Below are 12,142 nucleotides of genomic sequence, written 5' to 3'. Positions count from 1 at the left end.
AAGGAAATCAGAGCACCCGGAGAAAAGCCACTCGGCCTCAGGGAGAACATGCAAACTCCACACAAACAGCACACAAGGTCAGATCGAACCCATGTCCCTGGCACTATGAAACAGCAACTCTACCGTTATATATCAGTGCAGTTGTAAACCACTTCTAGACCACTTAGAAAATTGAGCGTTAACTGTAATATGCTTCCAAATTAAAATATGAATGTATTTACCCCATTGCTCTTCTGTATCCACTAATCTCAAAAACTACTATATACAAAACAGTGACGATGAGCAGGAGGATCATCTTTGGTAATGAAGAGACACGGAGGAATACTGCAAGACTTAGCGTTCCGACAACACAAGCAAGAAAAGCATAATGAGCTGCGTCACAAGGCAACTCAGTCATTGTTTTATTGAGTCCATCAGGAGCAATAATAATGATGGAGGTGCTGGAGTTGGTGGTCCATACCCAAGGCATGCAGCCAACCTGTGGAAAACAAAATAAAATAATAAGCATTGCTGTTTCTTCGAAAATAAAATCCAGGGACAAACTAAAACTGCAAGTCTACAATATTTTCTGTGCCTCCTCTAACTAAAGTACACACCAATTTTACCTATATGCAAGACTGTGGAGTTGTAGGTAACACAAGTGGAATACCAGGTCTTGTCCTTCCAGTCTGTGTGTGGCCGCACAATAGCTATGAAGGCAGGCGGCCAAAGACAGAAAGGTTGGTAGAGGTGAGGACCAGGGGAACTCTATCCTTGTTCTGGCTGAGGAGAGAGGAAACAAGCAGAACTGTAGGACGCAGAGACAGAGAGAGAGAGAGAGTGGGAGGGGGGCTAGATCAATAATGGTGGGGGGAGGCCATGTTTTATTTTTTTTTAAAGGAAATCTCATATGTTCCAGAGTGGAAAGTCAAGGATGGTGTCCTTGCAAGAGACAACATGGGAGGAGGTGTAGTCAAGATAACCGAGGGTGTCAGTGGTCATAGATGTCAGTTGACAGTCTGTCCCATGTGGTGAAGACTGAAAGATCAGGATAGGGTGGAAAGGAGTTAGAGATAGTCCAAGTGGATTTGAGGGTAGAGTGGAAGCTAGTAGTAAACTTGATGAAATCAACTAATTCTGCACGGACGCAGTCCCACTGCAGTCATCAATATAGCAGATAAAAAGTTGGGGAATGGTAATGTGGTACATTCGAAATAAAGTAACCCACAAAATGGTGGGCACTACTGGAGCCCATGGCTAAGACAAATGACTGAACAGGTTCTTCCCATTTGTAGTCAGGCTTTTGAATGGTCTTCCCATAAGCTGGGGTCCTGTCCAATTTACCTCTATCCTATTGTGTACATTGGACCTAGTCTATGGAACTATTGTGCTACAATGCTGACAACTATATTCTGCACTCTGTATTTTCCTCTTTGCTCGACATATCGTATTTGTGTTTGACTTCATTGTATTGATATGATATTATCTGACTGGTTTGGATTGGGTGCAAATCAAAGCTATTCACTGTACCTAAATACACGTGACAATAATAAACCTAAACCTAAAAAGAGTCAAAAGAAAAGTTATTAAGGGTGAAGCCAAACTCTGCAACACGAAGAAGAGTGTTAGTTGAGGAGAACTGATTGAGTCTCTGTTCAAGGAAGAACAGAAGGGCCCTGAAGCCTTCCTGATGGGCTACAAAACAAACAAGAAAGGTCACTAAAGCAGGGATGCAAATCTGCAAGTCTCTCCAAGTGTAGTGGGAGTTTGGCTTTTGATGCAGCCAATATTCCTTGCCATGGTTTATCAAAGTTTGCATGGCCTTGTTCTCTGAAAAGTTCATATTCCTGGCCATTGCCCATGCCTAAGCCTGAGCCTTAAGTATCAACACTAATTGCAATGGCCCACACATTTGTGAGAACATTTACTGGAATGCAATTCATCACATGACATCATTATAGGTGTTGTTACTTTATCCTGGCAATAGTCACCTACCCTCCAACCCAGTGGGAGTTCTGCAAAGAGGACTGGAACAGAAATTGTGGTTGATTTATGCTTCTCTAATTTAAAAATGTCGTACATACATGTGTTCCTATTTGGAATGGAGTTACATGCCATATAATTGAAGGTAAATACAGAGCTCCCAGAGGCATGCATCTCTTACACATGGTTCTTCTTCATATATGCACAATACATATGATCAAATACATCATGCAGTAATATCATGCATATTTACAAATACTATCCAGTTTCTTCTTCAAAGAAAATAAAGACTTAAATGATTTAACAACATGTACAAATTTACAAGATTAACCAATTCACTAAGTTTCAAATTCTTTCATACCTATATTGTTGTAGCAGCTCTGGATTCACCGAAGATGCCACTTGTTTTTTTTTTGTCACTTCATTCATTCACTGGCCTAATCATTGTTATTTGTTTCACGACTTATTTTAGGAGTATATTCAAACTTACAATCTCCCTCCTGAGATCATGATCTGTACAAACCTTTCGGACTCATTCACCTATTCTTTCAAGCTAATTTGTGGAACTATTTTCTCCACAATCTCTCCATATCCCACGTTTTCATTGCCATTGTCAACACAAACCTTTTCATGCAATATTGACCTCTTCCCTTTAAGCCACATACTGCGAGGTTTGTTTTATTTCAACTGGCTTTCATTCACTTTCCCTCCCAAAACTGTCTGAAACAGACTCTGACATATTCTGTAAGTTAGCGTGTAATGGAGTTGGCAACTCTACAAAGATCAATAACCCCAGCATTATATATTGGCCAAAATTCTTTCACGATTTTGGAAGCCATCTCCATCGATGTGACATTAAAAAAAATAGAACATAGAAAAGTACAGCCCTTGGGCCACAATGTCTATGTTGAACATGATGCTTCGACCAATCTTATCTACTTTCATATAATCCATATCCCTCCATTCCATGCATGCCCATGTGACATAGAAACATAGAAACATAGAAATTAGGTGCAGGAGTAGGCCATTCGGCCCTTCGAGCCTGCACCGCCATTCAATATGATCATGGCTGATCATCCAACTCAGTATCCTGTACCTGCCTTCTCTCCATACCCCCTAATCCCCTTAGCCACAAGGACCACATCTAACTCCCTCTTAAATATAGCCAATGAACTGGCCTCAACTACCCTCTGTGGCAGAGAGTTCCAGAGATTCACCACTCTCTGTGTGAAAAAAGTTCTTCTCATCTCGGTTTTAAAGGATTTCCCCCTTATCCTTAAGCTGTGACCCCTTGTCCTTGTGACTATCTAAAAGTTTCTTAAATGGCACTGTCGTATATGCCTCCACCACCACCTCCAGTTCCAGGTACTCACCAGCACTGTAACAATTGCTCCAACACATCTCCTTTAAACTTTGCCTCTACCTAAAAGCCAATCCCTCTAGTCTTTGATATTTCCACCCTGGTAAAAAAATGTATGTCTATCTACCTTATCTATGGCTTTCATAATTGTATTCAATTCTATCAGGACTCCGCACAACTGCTCAGGACATTCCAGAGAAAATGTCTAACCTCTCCCTGTAGTTAATACACCATAATCTAGGTCCCATTCTGATATACCTCGTCTGCACCCGTTCAAAAGCCTCCACATCCTTCCAGTATTGGGGCAACCAGAACGGTACACAATACTCCCAATGCAGCCTAACCAAAGTCATATGAAGCTGCAGTAGGATTCATGTTGAATGGGAATTGAACCATGGACATTCCTGGTCTCTCAAAACTTTGAGCAACTGGACTAGACTCCTAATTACAGGCAGATAAATAACAACCTGAACAATAACATTTCACATAAAATCTATGTGGATTCTAATCCTCAATTAAGCAAAACAAAATAAGAGTGAAAGTTAAAATTACTCAAATTTCTATATGCATTATGTATTTAATGTATTTAAGAGGTTAGGTAATATTGCATTTGCTTACCACACATCCCTGGGCTACAGCATAAGTCAATACGACTATGAAGATGAAGATAATGGTTCGAATTTGTATTGTCAAGCATCCTGGAAAACACTGAATAAGTAATCAATTATATTTCTGAAAAATATGCTTGTCGTATATTTCCATTCTAATGCCTTTAGTTAACATTGGTTAGTGCATTTCTACTGCTTTGGTTGTCATTAATGCAAATCTCACAATAACTAATTAAATTCTAATTTTGTGCTTTCTCACAATGCATTCTGCAAAATTTATTGGTAGGGAGTAGTGCAAAACATGTTCTAATCCTAGTTGTCTATGCTCTCTGAACATCTTTAGATCCCTGCTAGTAGAAGATCATAGGATCATCCATAAAGGTGATAAAAACTATCCTTCCTAATTCAGAGACCAGCTTCTACAGATTAAGGAAAACCGACTTCAAAAATCAAAGTTTCCTCCAAAGAGAAACTAGCCACTAGTGTATCTTGAGATGTTACCAATGTGAAGGAACAGATAGTTTCTGCACACGGCTAATTAATATACTGCACATTACCTGATATAGAATACTCGTAACGTTAAGAAAACAGAATATACCTTGGTTCATTGCAATCGTTACTTTTTATTTAGGAGGCAAATTCCATAATAAGGTCATTAAATTAGTTGCATGCATAGGAAAACCTGTGCTGGAGCCAAGAGCTAGTTTTTATGTAACCTATTTGGTCACCAAGCTTATATCCAACTTCATGTGGGCTTCCGCCTACCTTACTCAAAACCTTCTATACCTTCCTCTCTACGTACATAACCAGCTTTCCATTTGTGTACCGGAGCTCTGCACCTCCAATAGATCTTGTAAATTCTAACCACTCGGTTACGGGTGTTGTGATATAAAAATTATTAGAAATGAAATATTGCCTTACTCTTTTAATATTCAATGAACACATTTCTTCCCAGCCATCTGGTTCTGGTGAAAGAATCGTATTTTAACAGAACTAGGCAAAAAATATGGCCAGCACCTTCTCAAGGAGCAGAATCCTGGAGACGAGAACAATCGTCAGATTCAAGCATCATTTAGGATTTGGAAGGGTTGCAACATCAGATAGCTGAGTTGTGGGAGTTGGCCAGTTAGATTGAAATCTGCAAACGGCGCATCTCAGTTAGCCTACTTCATGCAGGCAAATTAACGATGGGTGTGCCAAAGAATATTCTCTTCCCAACAACAATGATTCTTACATTAATAGGTGTATATGCTTTTCAAAAATTTCAAACTTGAAAACCAAGTCTTCATCAGCAAAATAAGTTACCTGGTAAGATTAACATCGGGATCCAAGGGGAAAGAAAATACTGCGAGGTTATCTGTAAAAAGTCTTAAAGGGCCTGTCCCACTTAGTCGAGGTAGTTGTAGGTAGTTTTAGTTAATCGCCTTTGCTGACCAGGCATTTTCATTGGCTCATTGGGGGGGAAAAAAACATAAGGACGAGTTTTCAGAAGCAAGGATAACCGACCGGTAATGTTAAATGCCCGCCGAACCTCACAGCTGTATATCTCTGGCTGGCTTCTTAAAAGTGTCTCCATCCTTCTCGCACTTCCCCCCGCCCCCCTCCTCCCTCTTTTAAAGGACTTACCGTACACTGTGCTAGCCGTCTTAACCTTCCTGTTTATCGCGGTGTGCGTCTGTATCACCTTGGCTTTGCACTGTGTGAATTTCAGACAGTGCTCCCCCGCTTTCCCTGGCACCCACCTTATTTGTGTGTGTGTGTGTGTGTGTGTGTGTGTGTGTGTGTGTGTGTGTGTGTGTGTGTGTGTGTGTGTGTGTGTGTGTGTGTGTGTGTGTGTGTGTGTGTGTGTGTGTGTGTGTGTGTGTGTGTGTGTGTGTGTGTGTGTGTGTGTGTGTGTGTGTTCCTCTCTGACAGTCGCCGTTCCAGTTCCCAGTTTTTCAGGCGAGTGCCGTGAACTTGGCAGTTGCCGGCAGTCCGCTAAAAAATCGCCTACGTGGGACAGGCCCTTAAGGCTCTTTCAGTTCCTAGATAATCTCTACAAGATCTAGGAACTAGTTATGCAATAACTTTGTCTACTCTAACAAGTAACATCACATAATCTGAACTACTGAAATCACAAAATGATAAAAAAAAGTTTCACCTGCACTCGTGTGACATGGAGATACAAGATACATGCAACTAGGAAGCAAATGCAGAATACCAGGAGAACAAGGACGACTGTGCTCCTGCAAGAGTAGCAAATAAAGAAACACAAGGTTATATAAACATACGGTGCAGGATTTCAAACAGATACAGCAACAATTAGATACAGCAACAATTGCCTACCACCAAAGATACTGCTCGACCTGCTGAGTTCCTCCAGCAGATCATTTGTTGCTCCAGTTTAGATTTTTTTAGTTTAGTTTAGAGATACAGTGCGACAGTAGGCCCTTTGGCCCACCGTGTGTGTGTCGACCAGAGGTCCCTGTACCCTAACACTATCCTACACATACTAGAGACAATGTACAATTTTACCAAGCCAAATAGTCTACAAATCTGTACGTCTTTGGTGTGTGGGAGGACGCCCGATATTCCGGGAAAAACCCATGCAGATCACGGGGAGAACATATAAACTCAGTACAGACAGTACCCATAGTCAGGATCAACCGGGTTATCCAGTGCTATTAGGCAGCAACTGCTTCACCACCGTGCCGCAGATTCCAACACCTGCATCTCTTGTGTCTACACTTCTTCTATCTACATGAAGACACAGATTTGACGGACACAAGTCAGTCTGAAGAAGGGTCCCAACCTGAAACATAGTCTGTCCATTCCCTTCACAGAAGGTTTAATGAATTCCTTCAGCACTTTGTTTTTAGCCATCCATTCTACATCCACTCTAAAACATCAGACACACTCTCGATCCATGTGTATTCACCAATATTGTGTCACGTGTCATGGGAGAAGGCAGGAGAACCCGGTTAGGGGGGAGAGATAGATCAGCCATGATTGAATGGCAGAGTAGACTTAAGGCCGAATGGCCTAATTCTGCTCCTGTTACTTATGACCTTATATTAGTGGCTTAAGACTTCTTCTGCACAAGGTTAAGCAAAATATGATAACTTACACACAATCATGATCTTTTAAATCAGAAAGATAAAGAATTAAGGCAGTTGTATTAAGTAAAAAGAATACTTACTGTGGTATTATGAGAAGATACAGAAGTCCAAATAAGGCAGCAAGTATCAAAGAGAGGATGACTGCACTGGTAAAATATTCATCATGAAGCTGATGATACTGTGGGTGGAAGGGCAAAAGCAAATAATTTCTGTGAATGATAAGTCACTATGCACTGCCATTGGTTATTCCAGACCTGGATTGATTAAAACTTTATAAAACACCAAGTTACAAACTAGGTGCATTTTACCAAAAATTATTTCAAAGTCACAAGTATAAAACTTTGTTTGACAAAAATAATGTCTACATTTTAACTCAGAAACTGTGTGTGAAAATATGGGCTGAATAAAAGCTAATGGGACTAACCCAAAATGCCCACTTTGCCAGCAGGGACAAATTAAGCCAAAGAGACTGTTTAAATACTTTACAACTCTATGACTCCATGACTCAATTACTTCACTGGGAAACGGTGCAGAGTTTAGGCAAGAACGTGCTTAAAGGGCCTGTCCCACTTAGGCGATTTTTTAGGTGACTGCCGGCGACTGTCACAGTCGTAGCAGGTCGCCGAAAACCCTGCGACTAGACCCCCCCTACGACATTGTAAAAACATAGAACCATAGAAACATAGCGCCAAGCTACAACAACCTACCACCTAGTCGACGTCAAGCTACAGCAAGCTACCGACAACTGGGGACCCATTAAGACGTCCACCTATGACAACCACACAGGCGACAAGCTGCGACAACCAAAGTCAACCTACGTCCACCTGCGACCAGCTACGACAGGTTACGACTCTGTCAGCGACAAATGAAGACAATTCTGTCGCCGGTACCTGTCGCCAGTTGACGTAGGTTGACGTAGGTAGTTGCCAATGGAATTCACCGAAGTCAGCACCAGCGACAACCTACATCACCTGGGAACAACCTACGACAGCACCTACGTCAGGAGAAGTCAAGCTACGCTCATTGGGCGCATCAACCCACTCTCACGACTGTTGCTGAAAACCTTTGAACATGTTGAAAATCGCTACGACTCTTTGGGCGACTGAGGAGCCTACTCACGACCATATAGGTGACCATGTAGCGACAGCCTAGTCACCTGTAGTCACCTAAAAAATAGCCTAAGTGGGACAGGCCCTTAGAATATTGAATTCAGATGATCTTATGGAAATAAAGCAAGAAGAGAAAGAAAGATTAAACAGAGCTAAAAAGGCAGAAGAAACAATGTGAAGCAAAATACACATAATGAAACTTTTAAAACTTCAAGAATAATTGTAAACTTAGAGTAAAACTGATGAGCATTAATAAAGACTCACAACATCATCCCCATGGTAAGGGTAAGCACCTTTCCAAACCAAAAACTCTGGGTAGACAGGTCTGTTCGTGTGGCCCTGAATGCTCGCACCGCTGCCTACAACTCGGGCCTGGCATCAGGAAACATGGACGTCTACAAGGCAGAGTCCTACCGACTGCGAAGGGCGGTGAAGAACGCAAAGAGAAGGTACAGGGACAAGATGGATTTACAGATGGAGCAGCAGGACACCAGAAGCCTGTGGCAGGGGTTATGGATTGTAACCAACTACCGGAGCACCCCTCCCTCTTCCGCAAATGCCAACTCCCTAGCTGATGACCTGAACCTCTTTTACGCTCGTTTCGAGAGGGGCAACACCACTCCAGGTCTGTCGACTATCGACAATACTGCCAGCGGGCTGGCTACCGAAGCTGAAGGGAGGAATGTGCACACATTCTCGCTGTCCGAGCACGACGTGAGGAGGGCTCTGACACGGGTGAACACGAAAAAAGCTGCAGACCCCGATGGCATCTTGGGGCGAGTACTCAAGTCCTGTGCTACGCAGCTAGCTCCAGTGCTCACTACATTATTCAACCTCTCCCTGGACAAGTCCGTGGTCCCTGCCTGCTTCAAAAAATCCATTATTGTACCGGAACCAAAAAATGCCTCCCCAGCCTGTCTAAATGACTACCGTCCGGTGGCCCTTACCTCGATAGTCATGAAATGCTTTGAGAGGCTGGTGAAGATTCACATCTTCCTCCCTCGGAACATGGACCTGTTGCAGTTCGCATACCGTCCGAACAGATCCACGGACGATGTGGTCTCCCAGGTCTTGCACACCGCTCTCTCCCATCTGGACAGCCAGAAGGGGGGCTACGTGAGGATGCTGTTCATAGACTACAGTTCAGCCTTCAACACGATAGTCCCCACCAGACTGGGCCGGGAAGCTAATGGAATTGGGGCTCAACACCTCCCTGTGTGCCTGGGTCCTGGACTTTCTCACCGCCAGGCCCCAGGTAGTCAAGATGGGAGGGAATACATCGAAGTCCCTCACCCTGAGCACAGGATCGCCCCAGGGTTGCGTCCTCAGCCCCCTATTGTACTCCCTGTACACACATGACTGTGTGGCTAGGTTCAGCTCCAACTCAATAATTAAGTTTGCTGATGACACTGTGGTGGTGGGTCTGATCTCAGACAACGACGAGAAGGCCTACCGGGAGGAGGTGGCTGATCTAGCACTCTGGTGCCAGGATAACAGCCTCCTCTTGAACATCAAAAAAACGAAGGAGCTGATCATGGACGTTAGGAGGGCACATCATCCGAGGACATACACTCCATTGAGGATAAATGGGGATCCTGTGGATAGGGTGAACTGTTTTAAATATCTGGGAGTCCACATCTCCGAGGATATGACATGGGCATCACACGCATCAGCACTCGTGAGTAAGGCAAGGCAGCGCCTTTACCACCTCAGGCAATTGAGGAAATTCAGTGTCTCCGAGGATCGTCCAGTGCTTCTACGCAGCGGCGGTGGAAAGCATCTTGTCCGGAAATATTACCATCTGATTTGGGAATTGCTCTGACCAGGACAAGAAGGCTCTGCAGGGAGTAGTGCGTTCGGCCGAACGCACTATGGGAACTTCACTCGCCCCCCTGCAGGAACTATACAACAGGAGGTGCAACACCAGAGCAAATAAAATCATGGGAGACCCCTTCCACCCCTGCAACAGACTGTTCCAGCTGCTACGGTCAGGCAAACGCCTCCATTGCCATGCGGTGAGAACGGAGAGGTTGAGAAGGAGTTTCTTCCCAGCGGCCATTCGGACTGTAAACGCCTATCTCACCAGGGACTAACTCTACTGAACGTTTTTCCTTCCATTATTTATTATGTAAAAGAATATGTGTGTTATGATTGTGTTTATAATTTGTTTGGTTGTTTGGTTGTTTGTCTTTTGCACAAAAGTCCGCGAGCATTGCCACTTTCATTTCACTGCACATCTCGTATGTGTATGTGACATATAAACTTGACTTGACTTGACTTGACATATTGGAAAGCACTAACAAACAAAACATGCTTGTTATGTTTGTGGGCATCTAATAAATACATTCTGCAACTTTTGCATGTTTGTGAATGCTGTCTTTTCCCAGCCCGAAACCCATGTGGTGCAGTGGAGCACTTTTGCAAACTTGGATTGCAGCAGCTGACTTCAGTGTTTAATTGTGTATGTGTAAATGTCAGAATTTGCATTTTGAACATTATTGAACATTGAACATTATAACTCCAGGAAATTAGATGGAGAACAGCAAATTATGTATCTGTGGTACTATGAAATATCATGGCAAGCACCACTATCGAAAATTAAGTAGTCACTGTTAATATAATCTTAAATCTGTTAAATATCAGACTTCCTCCAGCTAGTTGTGAAAGATTGCAGCAGGATCTGGATTGGCCAGGTGGGCAGAGGAATGGTTGATGGAATTTAATACAGAGGGTCACGTGATTGATCCCTGGGATGGTGGGACTGTCATATGAGGAAAGATTGAAAAGACTAGGCTTGTATTCACTAGAGTTTAGAAGGATGAGGGGGATCTTATACAAACATATAAAAATATAAAAGGATTGGACAAGCTAGATGCAGGAAAAATGTTCCCAATGTTGGGCGAGTCCAGAACCAGGGGCCACAGTCTTAGAATAAAGGGGAGGTCATTTAAGACTGAGGTGTGAAAACACTTTTTCACCCAGAGAGTTGTGAATTTATGGAATTCCCTGCCGCAGAGGGCAGTGGAGGCCAAATCACTGGATGGATTTAAGAGAGAGTTAGATAGAGCTCTAGGGGCAAGTGGAGTCAAGGGATATGGGGAGAAGGCAGGCACAGGTTATTGATAGGGGACGATCAGCCATGATCACAATGAATGGTGGTGCTGGCTCGAAGGGCCGAATGGCCTCCTCCTGCACCTATTTTCTATGTTTCTATGTTTCTAGAAGTGTGAGGTGTATCATTTTGGGACGATGAACAAGGGTAGGCCTCTGGGTAGTGTTGTAGAGCTGAGGGATCTAGGAGTACAGGTGCATGGTTCCTTGAAGGTCGAGTCACAGGGCAATAAGGTGGTCAAAAAATATTTTTGCACTTTGACCTTCATCAGTCAGAGCATTGAATATAAAAGTTGGGAGGTCATGTTGCTGTTGTATAAGATGCTGGTGAGATTGCATTTTTGAAAATTGTGTTCAGTTCTGGGCACCATGTTATAGGAAAGATATTATCGAGCTTGAAAGGGTTATTAAAAGAATTACGCGGATGTTGCCAGTTCTAGAGGATGTGAGCTATAGGGAGAGGTTGAGTAGGCTGGGTCTCTATTCCATGGAGCTCCAGAGGATGAGGGGGGATCTTATAGAGGTGTACAAAATCATGAGAGGAATAGATCAGGTAGATGCACCAAGTCTCTTGCCCAGAGTAGGGGAATCGAGGATCAGAGGGCATGGAACAAAGTCCAAAAATCCGAAGGGTAAGTTTTTCACACAAAGGGTGGTGGGTGTATGGAACAAGCTGCCAGAGGAGGTAGTTGATGTTGGGACTACCTCATTGTTTAAGAGACTGTTAGACAGGTACATGGATAGGACAGGTTTGGGGGGATATGGACCCAGCGCAGGCAAGTGGGACTAGTGTAGCTGGGACATTGTTGGCTGGTGTTGGCAAGTTGGGCCGAAGGGCCTGTCTCTACACCATATCATTCTATGACTCTGTGACTCTATACCACCAATGCCCAG

The 12,142-nt window shown here is 43.3% G+C and overlaps 1 protein-coding gene across 2 annotated transcripts in view; it reads right to left on the bottom strand.

Annotated features, from left to right (window-relative positions):
* Positions 1 to 12,142, bottom strand: part of LOC129710284 (adenylate cyclase type 1-like) — a 253,216-nt gene that overhangs the window by 63,384 nt on the left and 177,690 nt on the right. For both annotated transcript variants that reach the window (XM_055657175.1, XM_055657184.1), the window contains 4 exons: positions 7,109 to 7,206; positions 6,071 to 6,155; positions 3,941 to 4,030; positions 222 to 478 (listed from right to left, as the gene is read on the bottom strand). In XM_055657175.1, the coding sequence (XP_055513150.1) occupies positions 222 to 478; positions 3,941 to 4,030; positions 6,071 to 6,155; positions 7,109 to 7,206 (530 nt within the window). The remainder of the gene's footprint in view (positions 1 to 221; positions 479 to 3,940; positions 4,031 to 6,070; positions 6,156 to 7,108; positions 7,207 to 12,142) is intronic.

Source organism: Leucoraja erinacea, chromosome 2 (assembly GCF_028641065.1).
Source record: "Leucoraja erinacea ecotype New England chromosome 2, Leri_hhj_1, whole genome shotgun sequence".
Taxonomy (NCBI): Eukaryota; Metazoa; Chordata; class Chondrichthyes; order Rajiformes; family Rajidae; genus Leucoraja; species Leucoraja erinaceus.
Note: the sequence above shows the minus strand (reverse complement) of the source record. Positions and strands in the feature narration are given on the sequence as shown.